This window comes from Hemicordylus capensis, chromosome 2 (genome assembly GCF_027244095.1).
Source record: "Hemicordylus capensis ecotype Gifberg chromosome 2, rHemCap1.1.pri, whole genome shotgun sequence".
Classification (NCBI taxonomy): Eukaryota; Metazoa; Chordata; class Lepidosauria; order Squamata; family Cordylidae; genus Hemicordylus; species Hemicordylus capensis.
This window is the reverse complement of record NC_069658.1, coordinates 178,481,680-178,500,199: the sequence shown is the minus strand read 5'-3', so window position 1 is coordinate 178,500,199 and position 18,520 is coordinate 178,481,680. Positions and strand designations below refer to the sequence as shown.

The following is an 18,520-nucleotide window of genomic DNA, read 5'->3' as shown; positions in this document are numbered from 1 at the left end:
AGGAGAGGAAGGGAAGTGTGGGGAGGAGGATGTCCATATGGTGGCCTGGGGAGGAGGCAGCACACTCAGCCCAGGAGCAGGAGGAGATGTGGAAAAGCAGTGGCTGGTTCCTTCCAGCCTGGCTCGGCCCTTCCTCCTCCCGCGAGCTCTCTTACCCCTGCTAACTGAGCAAAGAGGCACCTTTTAAAAGTGGAGATTCTCTTTATTTAGCAGGGGAGAACAACTGGCCCTATCCAACCCCAGCACAGCATCCCTCCAGTGGCTGTTGCTGATGTCAACCTTATGTTTCTTTTTAGATTGTGAGTCCTTTGGGGACAGGGGACCATCTTATTTATGTATTATTTATTTTTCTATGTAAACCGCTTTTGAGAACTTTGGTTGAAGAGCAGTATATAAATATTCGTCATCTCCAAGAGCCCGCTCCGAGTGCATGGAAACCTCACCCCCACCACCGAACAGAAGAGTGATCAGGCTGGTGGGGGCCATGGTGGGGTGCACTCATCCGCCCAGCGGCAGCACCACATGGGCCAGTACTGGCGGTATGGCCACAACAGTGCCACCCAGATGGCCCCTGCGGGGGACATCTGGAACACCACCACCACCACCACCACGGTGGAGAACCAGACCTCAGACCAGAAGTCCGGTCCAAAGAGCGCTAGTGGATGGTGGTTTGGACAACTGAGATTCAGAGGTTGTTATCTGATTGCGACTGTCCCATTCAGACCCCAAGACTCAGTGAGTGGAACTTAGGGATAGAGGCTGAGCAGAGTCCAGTGGTGGGGGATAGGATGGCACCTGGTAGGTGAGGCAAGATCCTGATGGGGTGTGTGTGTAACCTCATCCTACCGAAGACTCTAACAAAAAGGCTAAAAAAAAAAAGACACAGAAGTCCTACCTGACTGTGAACAGGCCCAAGGATTACAACTTTGCCCAGTATCTATGAAGCAGCCATCTTTCTTAACCCTGCCAGTCTCTCCCTTTCTTCTCCACCTTAATTTCTCCTTATTTCACCCTGCAATAATTATACCCCAGTCCAAGCCCAGGGGTTGGTTCTTTCATGAGCAATTATAGGGCAGCAAGGTGACCCCCCCACTGCCACAATCAAAGCAGCTCTGAGGCTGACTCGACCCTTGCAGGCTTTGCAAGAAGTGCCTTTCATACTCCTTGCAAAGCCTGCAAGAAGCACAAAGAGGGAAGGGAAGCCTATTAGCAGCCTTCTTCTTCACCCCCACCCCACCCCCATTTTCAAAGCTTACAAGAGTCAGCTTTGGAAGAGGACCAGCACCCAGCAGGGGCACAGGGCAAGGCAGCATGTGGCACCTCGCCTCAGGTGCTGCAGTATCTTGGGCCACCCCTGCCCCAGTCATCAGCCACACACAGTGCTCTCCTCGGAGGGAAGATGGAATGATGTCCCTTTCTCACCTTGTGCCTGCATCCGGGTCCGCACCAGGGCTAAGGGGTAGCTGGCGATCTGACCACAGGTGCTGGAGACGGTGCCACAGGCCAAGAGCACCAGAATGCCAGGGTCAGCTGTGTTCTTGCTATACTTCTGCAGCCAGGTGTTCTTCAGGGTCTGTAGGGAAGGGGAAGCAAGATGGGGTCAGAGCAGGGGCATCAAGCAGGCAGCAAGGCAGTAGCTTCCCAACTGAGCTTGAAATCTGGTGGGATCTCATAGAAAGCTGCTTCACATTGAGTCAGACCATTGGTCCATCTAGCTCAGTATTGTCTATAGCAGGAGTTCCCAACAGGGGTACATAAAGTGCTCTCGGAGGGTACTCAGAGCCCTCCTGCCTTCCCACACTACAGCCACACTATTTGTTCCCCACTGAGGATCACTAGTTTGAAGCTGATGCCCAGTGCATCCTAAGTGAAGTGTCTGCTGCAGAAAGGGAGGAAGGGAGGATGAAGACCCTCCTCCTCTGCTTCTGATTGGCTTGCAACATGCTGAAGTTTAGAAAATTAGCACCGGGTATTCCCAATGAAATTAATAGAATAATTCCCATTATTATCCCATTCATTCATTCATTCATTCATTCAACATATTTTTATACCGCCCCAAACTTACGTCTCTGGGCGGTTTACAACAAAATAAAAACAGAAAGTAAAACATTAGTTAAAACAAAACAAAAAGTTTAAAACATTACAACAATTTAAGTTTTTAAAACAATATTTTAAAACAGCATTAAAACCATTAAAACAATTTTAATTAAAAGCCTGGGTGAACAGATGCGTCTTTAAAGACTTTTTAAAAGCAATCAGAGATGGGGAGGCTCTTATTTCACTAGGGAGCGCATTCCAATGCCTCAGGGCAGCAACGGAGAATGTCCATTCCTGAGTGGCCACCAGACGAACCGGTGGCAAATCCAGATGGACCTCTCCAGATGATTTCAGTGGGTGGTGGGGTTCGTGACAAAGAAGATATTCTCTTAAACACCCAGGGCCCAAGCTGTTTAGGGCTTTATAGGTTATAACCAACACCTTGTATTTTACCCGGAAACATATCAGCAGTCAGTGTAGCTCCTTCAATACAGGAGTTATATGGTCTCTCCAAGATGACCCAGAGAACAACCTGGCTGCCGCATTCAGGACCTACTGTAGTTTCCGGACTACATACAAGGGCAGCCCCATATAGAGTGCATTGCAGTAATCCAGTCTGGAGGTTACCAGCAGATGTACCACTGTTTTGAGGTCGTTCATCTCAAGAAACGGATGCAGCTGGTGTATCAGCTGAAGCTGATAGAAGGCACTTCTGGCCTGGGAGAGGCTTGGATCCATAAGCACTCCCAGACTGCGTACCTGTTTCTTCTGGGGGAGTGTTACCCCATCCAGAACAGGCAGATCAAAATAGTCTCTCGAGTTCCAACCCCGCACAATGAGTACCTCCGTCTTATCTGGATTGTCTGTTTGTTATCCCTCATCCAGCCCAACACCGACTCCAGGCATGCCTTCTCCCAATGAGGCAGACATGGAGAAACAGATTTGGGTGTCATCAGCATACTGACAGCACCCTGCACCAAATCTCCTAATGATCTCTCCCAGCAGTTTCATATAGATATTAAACAACATGGGAGACAATATGGAGCCCCGAGGCACACCATACAAGAGTTCAGATTTTGAAGAACAGAAGTCTCCAAGGGACACCATCTGGAACCTGCCCTAGAGGTAGGAGCTGAACCACCGCAAAGCAGTGCCCCCAACCCCCTCAGACACTCCAGAAGGATACTATGGTTGATAGTGTCAAAAGCCGCTAAGAGGTCCAAAAGGACCAATAGAGTCACACTTCCGCTGTCCATTAATTTCAGTAAGACTGCTTATGGCAACTTAGTGTGGATGTGGGCCAGGGAGTAGCATAGCCTGTCTCTCCAAATGTAACACAAATTTTTGTTTTTATGTATATACCAGCTTAGCCTCCGCAGAGCATCTGCATGCTAGGACTTTATTGCTCTCCTTGCCCCCTACGCAGCCACTGCTTTATTGCTCAGTGTCAGCCATCTCCTTCCCCTTCACTCAGCCACACCTTTTCGTCGCACCACTGAGTATCCTCGCAAGCAGCAGGATGGCCAAGCTGGGGCTTTCCATCCGGCTTGCATGGATGACCCTTGGTGTGCTCTCCCGCCCCAGCTTGGCTGTTCTCCTCGCAATGAGACTTGGCAGGCTGTGACGCAACAGAGGCTGGAGGTTGGAGCCGACCTAGGTCACCGCCGCCATGCCGCTGCTCTTCCTGCCCTCGGTGCGCTCTCCTGTCCTGGCTCGGCTGTCCTCCTCGCGATTATACTCGGCGGGGCAACGCAACCAAGGCCTTTGGTTGGAGCCGACCTAGGCCACTGTGATGCCACTGCTCTTCTGGGCGGGCTAGAGGAGGAAGGCGCTTCTTAGTGGTCATTGGTTGTGGCTGCTGCAAGGGCGAGGCTTGCCACATACATCTTTAGCCATATATGTGTTGTGTGGGGTGTGTGTGTGTGTGTGTGTGTGTGTGTGTGTGGTACACACACACACACAAATTTAAATGTTACAGTCATGAGATGGGCTACTCCTGACACTGGCATACATCCAGATTAAGTTACTCATAAGCAGACTTATTGAAGTTAATGAGACAAGTTTACTTGACCTACTAATTTCAATGCGAGTACTCAACATCTCATTTAAATTGTGTGTACACAGTTTCACTCCAACCCATTCCCAGCCACTGACCTCATAAACTGCCAAGTCAATGCCGGCATAGGGGATAATGCCCAGCATATTGGGCAGGTAGCCCTTGTAAAAGGCAAGGAGCCCTTCCTTCCGCATGACCTGCCGTGCACAGTCAGCCACCCCTGAGTACTGGCCTGTCTTGCGAAGCGTCAGCCGTGTTTTCAGAACCTGGTGGGGTAAAAAAAATAGGTTCATGAATGAAGACATGGGATGTGGTGATGGCCACCAGCTTGGGTGGCTTTATAAGGGGCTTAGACAAATTCATGGAGGACAGGTCTATCAGTGGCTACTAGTCTCGATGGCTATAGCACAATGGCTCCTTACAGACTAGACGAGGTTTTTCGCCTGTGTCCTCATTTCATGTCAGCATCCTTGAAAACACACAGTTCAGCTTAGAGTAAAAAAAGGTGTATTAAGTAATGGGTTAATCTGGACTAAAGATATGGTTAACTAGATGCACAGGAAGAAAACCCAGCACATCCGTTTAGCTTGTACTTTAAGTTAGATTTCTGAAGTCCTTACCAGCAATTCTAAGGTGAATGATACTCATGAACATAGAACTCCACTAGTTCCTATTTAACTCTTGCCTCTCCCTTTCCTTTCTCCCCTCCTCTCACATACGCATGCGCCACTATACAAATATTAGTTACTAGCTGATCCAGAGCAGAGCATCTGCGCCCCTAGTTCGCCGCCACAGCCTTCTTCCCCCACCACTGCTTTTTTGCCTGCCCACTCCCGCCCATCTTCTCCCCCCACCCGCCTGTAGCTGCCGTCTTCTTCTTCCCCGCCTGCCCCCATCTCCTTCTTTTGCACTGCCTGCCCCACTCTCTGGTTGCCCGCCTGCCTGCCGGCCAGCCACAAATCACAGCTGCTTGGCTGCCCGCCACCATTTCCTTCGGCTGGCCGGCCACCATCACCATATTCTTTCTCTGGCCCTGTGGCTATCTGGCAGGTCTCCGAACTCTCATGAGAGCTACCACTCATGGGATTAGCCAAGGGTATGTCTTGGGAAAACTAGTCTAGGATTCAGGTAAATACAGTAGATAATTCTCAGCACTATCACAAAACTACCATCTCCAGGATTCTTTGGGGAAAGCCAAGACTGTCAAGCTCGTTTCACACATCCTCATCTGCTGGGATGGTGTCCATCTGAGCTCCTAACTTGATATTTCAGTTTCTTTTTTGAGCCCCTCTGCTGTGGATCTCTCTTGCTATGCTATCACTTCTTTTATCATCTGCTTAGCAGGGTGTCATCCCCGGTCATGTTCACCAGCCATTCCTCCCCTCTTTCTGCAACCAAAGAGCAACACAATTAGGCTGTTTCTCAGGCAAAACAGCATATTTATATTCTTCTATTTATGTCTTCTCCCTCCCCACCTTTTTACCTCATTTGTTGATTGACTCATTACTGCCAGAGTGTGTGTAATTAAAGTTGTGAACAATATAAGCAGGTGATCCACAGAAGATGGAGGAACAACACTGAGGCTAGCATTTGATGCTGAAACAGAGGTTTGCTTTTACTATGCTTTTAACAACATTTTAAACAATGTTTTTACAAGGTACTATCATCTGTTTTTATGTAATAAATTTGAAAGTCTTAAAAGGAGATGTATATTATCCAGTTGTTATCCAGAAAAGAAGAAGTTTTGTATCTTCTTCCATCTTTCCAGCTTATGGAGATGGCTGGCCACAGGCAAAGAGCGCCCTCACTGAAAGCTTACAAGTTGAATGCATTCAGAGCAGGAAACTGCATGCCAAAAAGCACAGCCCTGCAGTTGTACTGCACCGCAGAGCCTTGGCTAGGACAGAGGCTCATTCTGATGACTGACAGCTGGGTAGCAAGAGCATCCTGCCAGGCTCCAAGCCCCGTATGTGTTCCTGAGAAATGGTTGTGTGTAGGCAAAAACAGAGCTAAGAGGAGGGGAGGTGATCGTATGCTAGCCTGATCCGGGTAGGATGGTACTGAGTGTGCTTTTTCTCTGCCCTCAATACAGTGCTGAGTACACAGCGTGGGTTGACCACTGCCACCCTACGCCCAGATGGCTAGCAGATGATCACCTCTCCCTACCTTGATTTTTTTTGCCCATACATGACTAGTTCTCAGGAGTGCACAGGGCTTCGAGGCTGGCTGGACAACTTCTTGGTTGTGAGCACCAGCCTAATATTCCTTACAGGCCTGGCCCTATATACTTGGCTCTACAATGGTATTGGACTCTCATATACATCGAGACTACTTCTTCAGTGGGATGACTCAGCTATAATCATCAACAGACTGAGGGATCTAGTCCATGAGCTCTAGACTACACAGAGAGGGAATCTTACCTCCATGGGGTAGATGATGGTCTGTGCGGTGGCACCAGCCAGCGAGCCCGCAATAAATCTTTCTTGCACCCTCAGTGTCTCCTGCTGCCCACGAATCACCCGCTTGATCTGTAATGGAAAGCAATAGAGTGAGGACCTCCAAAGAGGTTTGTGGATCTCCCCTTAACCTCCATGGGCTGAATGAGGGACATGTGTGCGAGGCAATGCAATTTATTTTTAACACCTGGGGAAGGATGCTTTATTGGAAGGGGATGTGGATCAGTGCAGGGATCTTGCTATAAATGAAGGGGAGTCCTTATTAAACTATTCTCCATTATAACACGGTCACTTGGTTGCTTTGTTACTTGCTGGAAAGAATATGGCAGGAATGTTGACATGCAGGATGTTGGAAGAATGTTGGGAGTATGGGGTGTCCTTTTTATTTATTATTTTTATTTTATTGTATGCATTTAAATATCATCTCAACTCATGTCTCTAGGTGGTTTACATCTTAAACATTTGCAGTTTTATAATGTTAAGTACAAAATACTGTGGGTCAGCCCCCACCCCATTCTCAAGCTCCCACCCCATTTGGAAGGTATCAGGCACAGAAAGTGTGTAGTGTTCTAGGGCAGAATAAGACTCTGAGGCAGATGGTGCCTTCCTCCTGCACCAGCCAAGACCTGGGTGGACTGAAGAGTCCTTGGCAGTGGACTCTTATTGTGGCTGCCTCCTTATTGCCCCATTTTTTTAAGGTGATATTGGGGAAAGTGAATTCAGAATGCTTTTCTGCTTACATTTCCCTATGATTTTAGGAGAGGGTCAGAGATATACTCATCTAACGGCAGTGAGAGATTAGTACCCCAGATCCACAGATCCTTCCACAAAGCAGCAAAGCAATGTGGTGTAGTGGTTAGAATGTCAGATTAGGACTGGTTATACCTAGGTTCAAATCACCATTTGGCCATGAAGCTTATGGAGTAACTTTGAACCACTCACAATCTTTGAGCCTAACTATTTCAAAGGGTTGTGAGGACAACATGGTGAGGAAGAAGAACCATATGCTGCCCTGAATTCACAGGAGGAAGGTCAGCATAAACACGGAATAAACCAACTTAGGTGGTATTCAAATGCAAGGATCTCTGCACATTTGCCTGTAGAATACATGATTGGTACTGGGTTGGCGGTTGCAAAGACAGCAAAGAGAGAGTTCAAAAGATTTGAAAAGTATTGCAATAAGTGCTAACTACAACTTGTGAAAAGGCTTACCCAGGGGAAAGTTTCTAAGATGTGCTTGTATGGTTATTAATAAAGTTATTTTGTTGGAAATTAGAACATAACTCCATGGCTGCTGCTTCTTCTTTTAAATTGCTGGTGCTATCCTTCCTGTCTGGCAGATTTTAACAACCTGGGGCATAATCCGACATACTGCACTCTTGTGCAACTCCTGTTTATGTCAGCATGAATCACAGAGCATAACTTTTTGTTGAGCAGAGCTACCACTTGGATTCCCTGGGGCTATTCCCACGATCAGGCAAAACTGGGCTAGGCGAGCCCGGTGTGTCTCAGGCACTTAACCCGCCTAAGTACCCTTCCCTTTAAACCGGGTTTGCAGAGCAAGCGCTCCGCAAACCCAGTTTTCAAGATCATGAGCAGCCGCGGCGTGGCTCCACACCATGGCTACTCATGAGTAAACCCCCGGAGGGGAGGCGAAAAGCCACCTCCTGGCTCCAGGGGTCTCCCCAGTATGCCCTGCGCGCTCGCACGCCCCCCCAAGCTCCCCAGCCCCTGCTGGCTCCATCATGGAGCTGGCAATCGTGTGGGCAGCCAATCCGGCTGCCCAGGGCTCCCACTTGCTCGTGTGCAGGGAGAGCAGGCTTAGCCCGCTCTCCCAGCTCTGCTGCACAAACCGGGTCTCACTGATGGCACCAAGGCTGACTCTGGCCTGCTCTGAATCAAGGGCACATTTACACTTCAAACCTATGTGGGGCTTAACGGTCTTAGTTTTCCACCACGGAATCCAGCTGTGTTTCTCTGGAGGGAGAAGCAGCCACATTCTGCTATTCTCAACCCTTCCTTCACATAAGGAGGCTACAGCCAGGTGTGGCTGAATGACTTTTGCTTGCAAGGGTAATGGCCTCACAAATGAATCTTAGGAACTGCAATTTTGTGGTGGAGCTGGGGTGCTGAGACAGCCCAGTTGGTGATAAAGTGTAAATGTGCCCTTGATTCAGAGCAGGCCAGAGTCAGCCTTGTGCCACAATTCTAGAAGAGCACAGAATTTACCTGCCTGAGAATCTCAGCTTTCATTTACAGCAACAACAACAACAAAAAAAGCATGTTTCTGATCCTTTGCCTACAAAGATATGCTTGAACGTGTATGGATAAAATGCCTTCTGAAACCTCAGAATCCAGAGGGGAGGCAGAATAGGATTACCAACAAAGGTGAAGGCTTCAGTGCCCTGCATAGTTCATTGCCTCACCCCACAACTAGCAAAACAAGAAAAGTCATGCCCCAAGCACTAAACATTGTAGAATAAATCACACAAAGTAAAATAAAAAAATGCAAATATGTTAAATATCTATAATTTATGCAGGTCACAGAATAGGGACTGCCAGGATGCAGAATTTAATTTAATTAAAACAACAACAACAAAACCATGGCATACACATACAAATCCTGCCTCAAACTCCCTCCCAGGATAAAGATTTCAGAGGTTTATTTATTTTATTTTTATTTATTTTTACATTTTATATCCCACTCTTCCTCCAAGGAACCCAGAGCGGTGTACTACATACTTAGGTTTCTCCTCACAACAACCCTGTGAAGTAGGTTAGGCTGAGAGAGAGGTGACTGGCCCAGAGTCACCCAGCTAGTATCATGGCTGAATGGGGATTTGAACTCGGGTCTCCCCGGTCCTAGTCCAACACTCTAGCCACTACACCACGCTGGTTCCTTAGGCATGATAGTTCAGTTGGCTTATGTTTGCAATAAAGACATGCCCATGGTGAGCTGGGACAAGGTTACTTACCCGAATACTGTGCTGGACAAGGTCATTGCACCAAATGAAACATTTTCTGAAAAACCCTCATGTTTGCATACACCACACCTTGAGGTCCTACCTGCTCATAGGCCATAAACTTGATTGCAGATTCAGGGGCAATCTTGAGCACATTGATGCCATTGCCTCGCCAAAGGGAGCGGATGCCTCCTTCACGTATCATTCCCTGCAGCCCACCTAACACATTCATGCTGTTGCTCTTGGAGGCATGAACCTACAGCAAGGAGGAGCCACAGTGTCAGTGCTTGCCTAGGAAAGAGGGGCTCCCTTCCTACCTGCCTGCTAGGTCACCCATCATTTTTTCCAAGGCACTAGTGAAACCCTGGAGCAAAAAAGGTTAAGGTAGGGGTTTTTTTTTTGTTTTTGCATGAAAGAGAGAAGAGAGCAATGAATGGGGGCGGGGGCTCTATACCCCTCTAAACTACTTTAGGTGTGAAGGGCAGCTGATAGGCCTGGGGCTGAAAGAGGGGGAATACAAGATAAAACCAAGGGTGAGGCTTCTGAATTAAACAAACAAACAAACAATAATTGTAAAGCTTTGAGATGAGGGTTCCAAACTGATACTATGATAACCATGGCAAACCCTCTTTGGTGGGCCTTGCCCTCAGGTCTCTAAGGAAAGGTAGGTCTGGATGAAGGAAACCCACGCCCTGCTCTTATCTGTGCACGGGAGCCTTCTAAAAGCCTCACGCTCAGGCTACTAATTATAATGGCTGAATCGCCGAGAAGTTTCAGGAGGAACTGTGGGCCCAAGAAGACATGATGGAAGCCACCATGTTTGTTCACTCATGCATCTTCATTGTTCATGGATAAAGTGGGAGATGGGGACTGATTTTTAACAACAAAAGAGGTGCACATGTCAGGCAAGCTGAACCCTTCCCACTTACTTCTGGTATTGGAACCACAATGCAAGAAAAATACCAGTAGTGACAAAGTGTAAGGAGGAGGGAGGTAAGGATGGGGAAAGGTTGAGGTCTCCTCAACTGCATGCCCTTTCGATGTTAACATTAGACTAAGATGCCTCCATCACAAATAGTTCAGCTCTGAGCTGCCAAATCCTGCCAGAAGGGATGCAGTTACACAGAAGAAAGTAAGGAATCCCTCTCCCCAACTGGGGCTGATGCTGCCATCTGCCTACTCAGCACTAGAGAGCACAGGCAGCAGCTATGAGTTTTATTTTCAAGAGCATTCTATGCCTTTAACATGATAGGAAGACTTTAATGCAACAGGCAGAAATTCAACAGCTGCTGCTTTCCCCCTCAGTGCATATATATACACAAGGGAAGCTGTACCTGTTGGATTTTTCCTGTTGCAATAAAAGTGTTCATATTAAAAGCATAATATCTTCATCAGGGGTAGGTGGCAATCCCAGAAGCACCTTGGAGCAATAGAGTATGGTAACACACATTCACAAGAGCACTGGATTTCTTATGAGGAGAACGGAGAAAAAGGTACTGGCATCTCTCTGATCCGACAGGAAGGTTGTTTGAAGCCTATTTCAGTCTCTCCCTTTCCCACACATATCTTTTATGTATTTATTTATTTAACTTATTTTTATACCGCCCAAAACTCATGTCTCTGGGCTACAACCACAAGGGACATTGATTCCTTCTAGTTAACTTATTTTCCCTTAGAAATCTGGCAGAGCAAAGCCCTCACTGACCACCCCCCGCCCCACAACACACACACACGTGAGCCCTAGGCTGCCTTCCAGACGGTAGTTCCCTGGCCATTCTCAAGGTTATGATATAAGCCAGGACTCCATAATTCTAAGAAAAAAAATTCTAAGGCCCACAAATGGAGCTATGTGCAGTCAGAGGGTACAACATGTGCAACATCACAAGGGATTGTTGAGAGCCGCTTGTGGGTTGTGCATTTGTCACACATCTTGGGCTGGTTCTGTGCTAGGTACTGGAATGAATGTAGAAGAGGCACAGCCCCTGCCCAAAAGGCTTGCCATCTACAGAAGAGGCCCGCTTGCTGGCTGAGTTGTCATGGCAACATGGAGACCCTGTGGTTGCAGCTTCTTTTGCCCTGCGACTTCCCCAGTCCTGGCACCTTCCTGCTTCTTCCTGTGGAGCAAAACGAGAGCCCTGCTTGCGCCAGGAGGTGAATGGAAGAGTGAGCAAGTGGACCAGGGATCAGGGCTGATATGATTTAAATCAAATCAAATTTAATCACAATTTAAATAATGATTTAAATCGCTTCACAGAAGGACTCTATTTTAAGGATTTAAATCACTAGTCAGGAAGATTTTATTTAATCATCATTTTCTAGCAAAAGTACATTCTTCTTGTCTAATATAACCTTAATGCATATTCAGAGATAGATGCAGGTTTCATTTTTAGAAGGTAGGTACACACTTCTCGTAACGCTGTTCCATTCAGGCAACCACCTTGCATTTCTCAGTTGCACTGTTCGCATTTTGCATGCATGCCCGGCTTACCCACAGATACAGTAACTTCACTGAAATATTCCTAAATGGGGTCTCTTTTACGGCCTGCTGCCATGATAGAGGTTTCCCTTTTACAATGGAGGATATACTCAGAAAAGGTTTCCTCAGGACTGCATGAATATGTTTTGTTCACATTTATTTCCCCTTTCTATTCCCCTCCCCAATCCCTTGCATTTATATCCAGATTCTTTCTTCTTGCTCAGATCTACTCCATCCCGCCAAATCCTCTATTCATTTATTATTGACCTTTTTTGTCTTTGCGCTTTTAGTAAAAGAGAGGGGCAAGGGCTTGACTGTGTGCGTACATTCTGTATATACACCACCTGCAGAATAGGACTGACCAGGTCTGTTATTTCTCATCCCCATATACTGCAGCTTACATGTTCATAGAATATAATCAGAAGTTATGATTGATATTCATGATATATCTATACCTAGGGGTTTCTTTTTAATTCCTGAAAAAATAGATTTAAATTTTAAAAATCCAGTTTTTAAACCATTTTTTTGCATTGATTTTTATCAACCCTCCTCCTTTGCAGTTGCTGATGCAACCCTTGGATTTCACACTGCTGGGGTGGCAAGGCACTAAAGGAAATGTCTTCAAAATTCAAAATTGACTAGAAAGTGGCCTCCCAAAGAAGTAGAGTTTGCAAGCCCAGCCAATGGTGCAGACCTTTCCACTTCCCCCAACAGCCAGTTTCTCCCCCCTGTCCTTCAATCTGCATTTCTCAGTTACTCCTGAAATGGTACTGCAGCTTTTTTTATTTCAGGATCACAATCCACCACGTATTGCAAAACGTGAGTTGGGCCAGGACGTGGAGAGTCCTGATCTTCATCTATACCAGGGGTAAGCAACTTTGGCTCTCTGGCTGCTGTTGAAGTACAAGTTGTACAATAAATTGTGGCTGGGGGTGATGGGAGTTTAATTCAACAATAGATGGAGAGCCAAGGTTGTCTACCCCAATCATGATGTGAGAGGCAGAAACCAACAAACCCTCCACATGTTTCAAATGGGACATGGTTCTGCTGTGGCCAGATCTGGAGACAGCAGCTTCTCTGTGCACAGCAATCCAGAGCAGAATGCTATTCTTAAATCTTCCTTCTTACTCAAACAGGCTATCCATTTTTTGGTGGAATGCTGAAGAGAATAAATCACATGGAAAGGCTGCTTCTACATGTTTGTTTTTCCCCTGAGGAAGAATCTGAAATGTGCTGGGAATCTTCTTGGTAATTAAAACACTTCCCAAACGTGTCTGATTTCTGCTCTTTGCATTTATCCGCTGTGTCTCCATCTCTCTTTTTGCAGCCACATGTTTTGCAGCATCTACAAAATTGGCCACATCTCCAAAATGGCAGTTTGAGGTTTAAGGTCACTTCACTGGGGCTATTCTGACGATCGGGGAAAATTGGGCTAGGAAAGCCTAGCCCGATTTTCCCCGATCGGGGGAACCACTGGGCTCGGCTGTGAGCCTGGTGGTTCCTAGGTGGGTAACTCACCTAAGTGCCCCTGCCCTTAGCCCGGGTTTGCGGACTGAGCACTCCACAAAACTGGGCTCCCTGATCGTGAGTAGCTGTGGTGTGGCTCTGCGCCGCGGCTACTCACGAGTAGACCCCTGACTGGGAGGTGACATGCCGCCTCCCGGCTCCTGGGGTCTCCCCAGTATGCCTTGCGCACCCACGCAGGGCATACTGGGGCTTCCGGGGACCACGTGGCCCCCGCTCCCCCCAGCCCCCGCCGGCTCTGTCACCGAGCCGGCAATCATGTGGGCAGCCGATCTGGCCGCCCAGGGCTCCCTGCCCAATCGTCTGCGGGGAGAGCGGGCTTAGCCCGCTCTCCCCGCAGTTTCAGCAAAAGCGGGTCTCACGGATCGTAAGACCCGCCTCGCTGTGTGTCACTGCCCCCATTCAGGAACTGGTACCTTTAAGAACATCAGAAACAAAATGCCCTGCAGCATCAGACAAAGGCAAGTCAAAGTTCCCGCCCATCAAAGGCCTACCAGAAGCCTCTGAGAAGTTCAGAAGTAGGAGGTGCAGACAAATACAACCTCTCTGGTATTTTCAGAGAGAAGCCTGACTGAAGGGGGAGGCTGGGGGTGTGGGTTGCCCAGGGCCCACACGCTGCAAAAAGCAACAGATACTCAACAGACAGACCCCAACAGAGCTGGAATAATATTGCTTCATGAGAGAGGGGCCCCGCAAAAGCTAGAGACAGCCTTGTTCTTGGCATAATTGTCCTTGAGAGAGGAGGCAAGAACTCCTGATAAAAACATGTCCAGGGCAAGCCACATGTCCAGGGCATTTTCCAGATTAACCCCTACAATAGTTTCACATCGTATCTGCTAAGTGTGCTTCCGTACTTCCTGTGTTGTGACACCGCAGTCCCTATGCTGTCAGCAGAGTGCTGTTCATATTTTAGATGCCTTTTGGGGGTTTTATTGCTGCAATTTAGTGCTATAACATATGTCCATTGCAAAAAAGTAGCTGTATTTTCCTCTTGTAGATTCTGGGAATCGTTTTCAATGTGATCCTCCCACACCAAAGCATTTTACCACAGCTGTAGTGGGTAATCTGGAAAGTGCCCAGGTGCTACTGTAGGATACAGTCTCTCTTCCCACCCCCAAACCATTTAGCAGCTCTTTACCTGCATGAATACTTTCAGTCGGTCCAATGGAGCAGTTCCAGTCCTGGAAACAGCCCCAGCCATTGCTCCAGCAATGAGCTGCTTCCACCACATGCCCGTCTTCTTCTCCTTCTCGGAAAACTCATCTGGGACAGTGAGGCACTCACCAATGTCAAGAACCTACCGAGGAATGCAGTCAAAAAAGAAAAGCCAAAGAATGGACAAGCAACTCAACACTGTGATTCAAAGTACCTCCTATCTATTAGGAAAAGGTCAGGGTTGAGCCAAAAGAAATTTGAAAAATATTCCAAATTTGCCAAGCATTTAGACTGGTGTTTTGAATAAGAGATGTTTATCTCAGACATTAACATCCAGAATATCCAAGAGCTTTTTAAAATTCGTTGGCATCTCTTGGTTGTTTTGATTCTGGCAATTGTCAAATACTAAACATCTTTTGCATGTTCTATAAAAAAGAGTCATATATTATCAACTGTCAGCTATCCAATACTGGAATCATATGTTCATGCCAAGGTAATTGCATTTCAGTACAGATATCAAATATTCTGTGACTATTTGAATGAATATCCAATTAATAGTCACTATCGATATGTGCATAATATAATTTCAAGGAGCTAATTAGGTCTAGTACTCAATGAGGTGGTAAATCTAGTAAATAAATCCCTGAATATCAGATGTCTTCTTCTATGTGTGTTGCCAACTAACCACCACACATCTTGGAATTTAGCCTCCACCCAGAGCAAGACTGTTGCATGGAGCAAAAACCTGTTATCACGAGGATTTGCCTCCATTTTGGGCCACTAGAGTCAGTCATGCAACTGAGATCGGTGAAGAGAGTCTGCAAACGGTCGACTCCCACCTAGCACTCCTTCAGACTTCATCTCCATTTGGAGTAAACAGGGTCCCAGGACAAAGGAATAACCCAACAGGAGCTTTTCCAGACATGGCTTCATGGCTTCGGGTATCCGAAGAGCAAATCTGCTTCGTGGCAGATTCGCAACTGTTTAATTTGGGGGATTAAATGGACCATTCACATAGGGTCAGCTCCTCTCTGCATTCCCTGCAGATCTTTTTCCTGTGTGCGTTGCGTTCCCACAGCTTGCTCTGGGTTTTTTCTCCAACCAATCACATCCCAGAGGAGGTGGCGAGGCGTGCGACTATACCTATGCCACCTAATAGATTTCCTTGCTCCTTCTCTTTCCTGTTTCCCCTCATTTCCCTCCAATCTCTCTTCCTGGGCTAGCAGAACGGGGCTGGCTGCTAGGTGACTTGAATACCTAGAATCCCAGCTCCGTTGCCCTCCACTCCCCTTTCTCCTGTGTGCAAGAAGGACCCCTTCCGGGTTACCAATAATGATCCCTATTATAATCATCATCACCATCATCACAACATGGGAGCAGCCAGCCAGCCAGACACCCTGTGGGAGGAGAAGGAGAGTGGTGGGGGCTCCCTCCTGGCAGCTGGAGGAGGGCGCAAGGAGCTGAGCTGAGCTCAGCCTAACCTACCTCACAGGGTTGTTGTGAGGATAAAGATAACCATGTACTGGGCTAGTGCTACCTAAATGGGGGTGGTACCAGCTCGAGCAAGCCAGCAGGCTGCTATGCTGCCTTTTGATTCTGCTCGCATGGCAAGGGAGGCAGGCAGACAGGGAGGACGCTTCTTGTGCACTAGGAGCACAGCAGCGGCGGGCATGGAGAGGACGGATCCTGCACCAGTTCACACAAATAAATTCTTCTCCCAACAAATGTGTTTTCCTTAAAATCAAAAGAAAGATCGCCTCTGGGTGCACAACCTTTTTTTGTTGTTGTTAGTCTGACAGTTCCCATTCGCACTTGCTTTAACTTCAGCATTGCGGAAGATCAGCGAGACAAATTGCCAAGCAGCACCCTCTGCTGACACCTAGAGTTCCACAAGTTCACACCGCAAATATTGAACATTTTAAAAAACATGGAAGTGTGAGTTTTTAAAAAGCTGAATTATTGGAAATGGCCCCTCCACACATCACAGAGAAGCCTCAGGGCATGCCAGAAGCCTCAGGGGTTTTTTTTGTTCTTGTTTTTAACCAGCTGAAAATTGAGGATTTTTTTTACCCCGGACATAATTTGGGCTAAACCAGAATGCGCAGCCGTAATTCAGGGAAAACCAGAGTCCTGTATCAACTGGCCCCTGATAGCCCGCTGAGACTTTGGGGTAAATCTGGCTGAAATGTGAACTCACACCCTCCATTCTGGAGGAGATGCGAGCTAAAAGCCATTCCTCCAAGGAGCTCAGAGTGGTGTACATGTTTATCCTCACAACAACCCTGTGAGGTACATGGTTATGTTTATCCTCACAACAACCCCGTGAGGCTGAGGAATTAGGAATCTCCCTTGTGTCCTGGCACTTGAATAACCCAGCCTCACCTACAAAACCCTCCAGACTCCCCTATAACTTCATCCCAAATGAGACTAGAAGCTGAGCCTCCCTCCAGAGCTGAATCACCAGAAATCACTGAGTGAAAACACTGGATATGGCAAACTCACAAGTGGGCTTCCCTGTATGAGACTGCCCCAGAAATCCCTATGTCCCTGTGCTTCCGATACACACATTTCCCCTCCTCTCAGGATTGTGGATTTTATCTTTTACTTGTTTCTTTAAAGAATGAGAAATCTGCATAATTAAAACTGCCTCCCCCACACGTTAATGTGATGCGCACAAAAGAGGAGATGGAGGTGGAAATCTTGAGAAACCAAGGAGTTCTAAAATAAATGGGGTTGTGCAAGTCACGGGGGAGGACACAAAAGCCTCTATCCTCCTACCCAAGACGTTATCAGAACAAATGAGCGAAGCTTCTATGGAGAGAAAAAAACAGATCTGCAGAAATATCACCTAGCCATTTTTAAAAGCAAAAGGGATCGGATTATGAAAGAAGGTGGCCTTGACTATAGTCGGAAAAGGAGGACATGAGGAAATAGTAGTACAGGGGTTCCCAGCCCTGGTCCCCAGATTCTGTTGGACTACAACTCCCATCATCCCCAGCCACAGTGGCTGAAGGGAGTCATAGTCTAACAACATTGGAGGATCCTAGATTGTGATCCCCTGGCGTACATAGTAGGCAGAGCATCAGATTAGACCTGGGGAGACCTGGGTTCAAATCCCCATTGAGGGACCTTGGGTCAGTCAGTGCTCACTGGAGCAAGGCCTTGAAAACTGTAACAAGCCCCAGGACTACAGCTGCCCCATGACTGCAACTGCTGATGCACCAGCTATTTCAGGGTTGAACCCAGTAAAGATCTGAGGTGGTAGATTGTGGTTTTTTTTAGCAGGCCCAGTCCTGACGTGGCCAGTATGCCTGTCCCTCAACCATCTAAGCAGTGGTGGGGCAGCTGCAGCAGCAGGGCTTATTACTGTGTTAAGGCATAGGCTGCCTGTTTGACTGCCCCGACGAGGAGTGGCTACCACTGGGGCCAGCCACCCTTTAATTTAACCTACCCTGCAAGGTTGATGCAAAGATTAAATCGGGGAGGATGGGACGGGACAGCCACATCCCCTGAGCTCCTTGGAAGAAAGAAGGGATATATATGAAATAAACCATGGGAAGGTTTCACATGAAGAAAACAGGACTCCAAGCACTCAGCGAAAACAAACCGAGAAAGAACTGGGAGATGAGATGCTGGGAGCACCAGTTCCACACCACACTGTTTTCAAGGAGGGTGAAATTTGACCAGGCCAGATGCATGCTCAGATGTGACTCTTTTCTAGGACACGCCCCATTCTGCACTGAGCAACAGATTTCCCGACAATGAAGCCTGCCATAGTCCCTACATGCAGTATCAAACAAAGAGGACAGGTGCAGGACTACCCCTGAGCTACAGGATGGAAGCAGAGCCTAAT

General features: G+C 47.4%; 1 protein-coding gene and 1 long non-coding RNA gene across 3 annotated transcripts in view; one reads left to right on the top strand and one right to left on the bottom strand.

Moving 5' to 3' along the window:
• The window catches only part of LOC128345922 (calcium-binding mitochondrial carrier protein SCaMC-3), a 63,859-nt gene that overhangs the window by 7,611 nt on the left and 37,728 nt on the right, over positions 1–18,520 (bottom strand). For both annotated transcript variants that reach the window (XM_053298603.1, XM_053298604.1), the window contains exons 5-9: positions 14,651–14,809; positions 9,616–9,768; positions 6,514–6,621; positions 4,192–4,359; positions 1,423–1,573 (exon numbers count right to left, since the gene is read on the bottom strand). In XM_053298603.1, the coding sequence (XP_053154578.1) occupies positions 1,423–1,573; positions 4,192–4,359; positions 6,514–6,621; positions 9,616–9,768; positions 14,651–14,809 (739 nt within the window). The remainder of the gene's footprint in view (positions 1–1,422; positions 1,574–4,191; positions 4,360–6,513; positions 6,622–9,615; positions 9,769–14,650; positions 14,810–18,520) is intronic.
• LOC128345931 (uncharacterized) lies at positions 11,230–13,261 on the top strand. The gene is made up of 2 exons (XR_008316706.1): positions 11,230–12,856; positions 13,125–13,261. It is a non-coding gene; the product is annotated as an uncharacterized LOC128345931 (long non-coding RNA).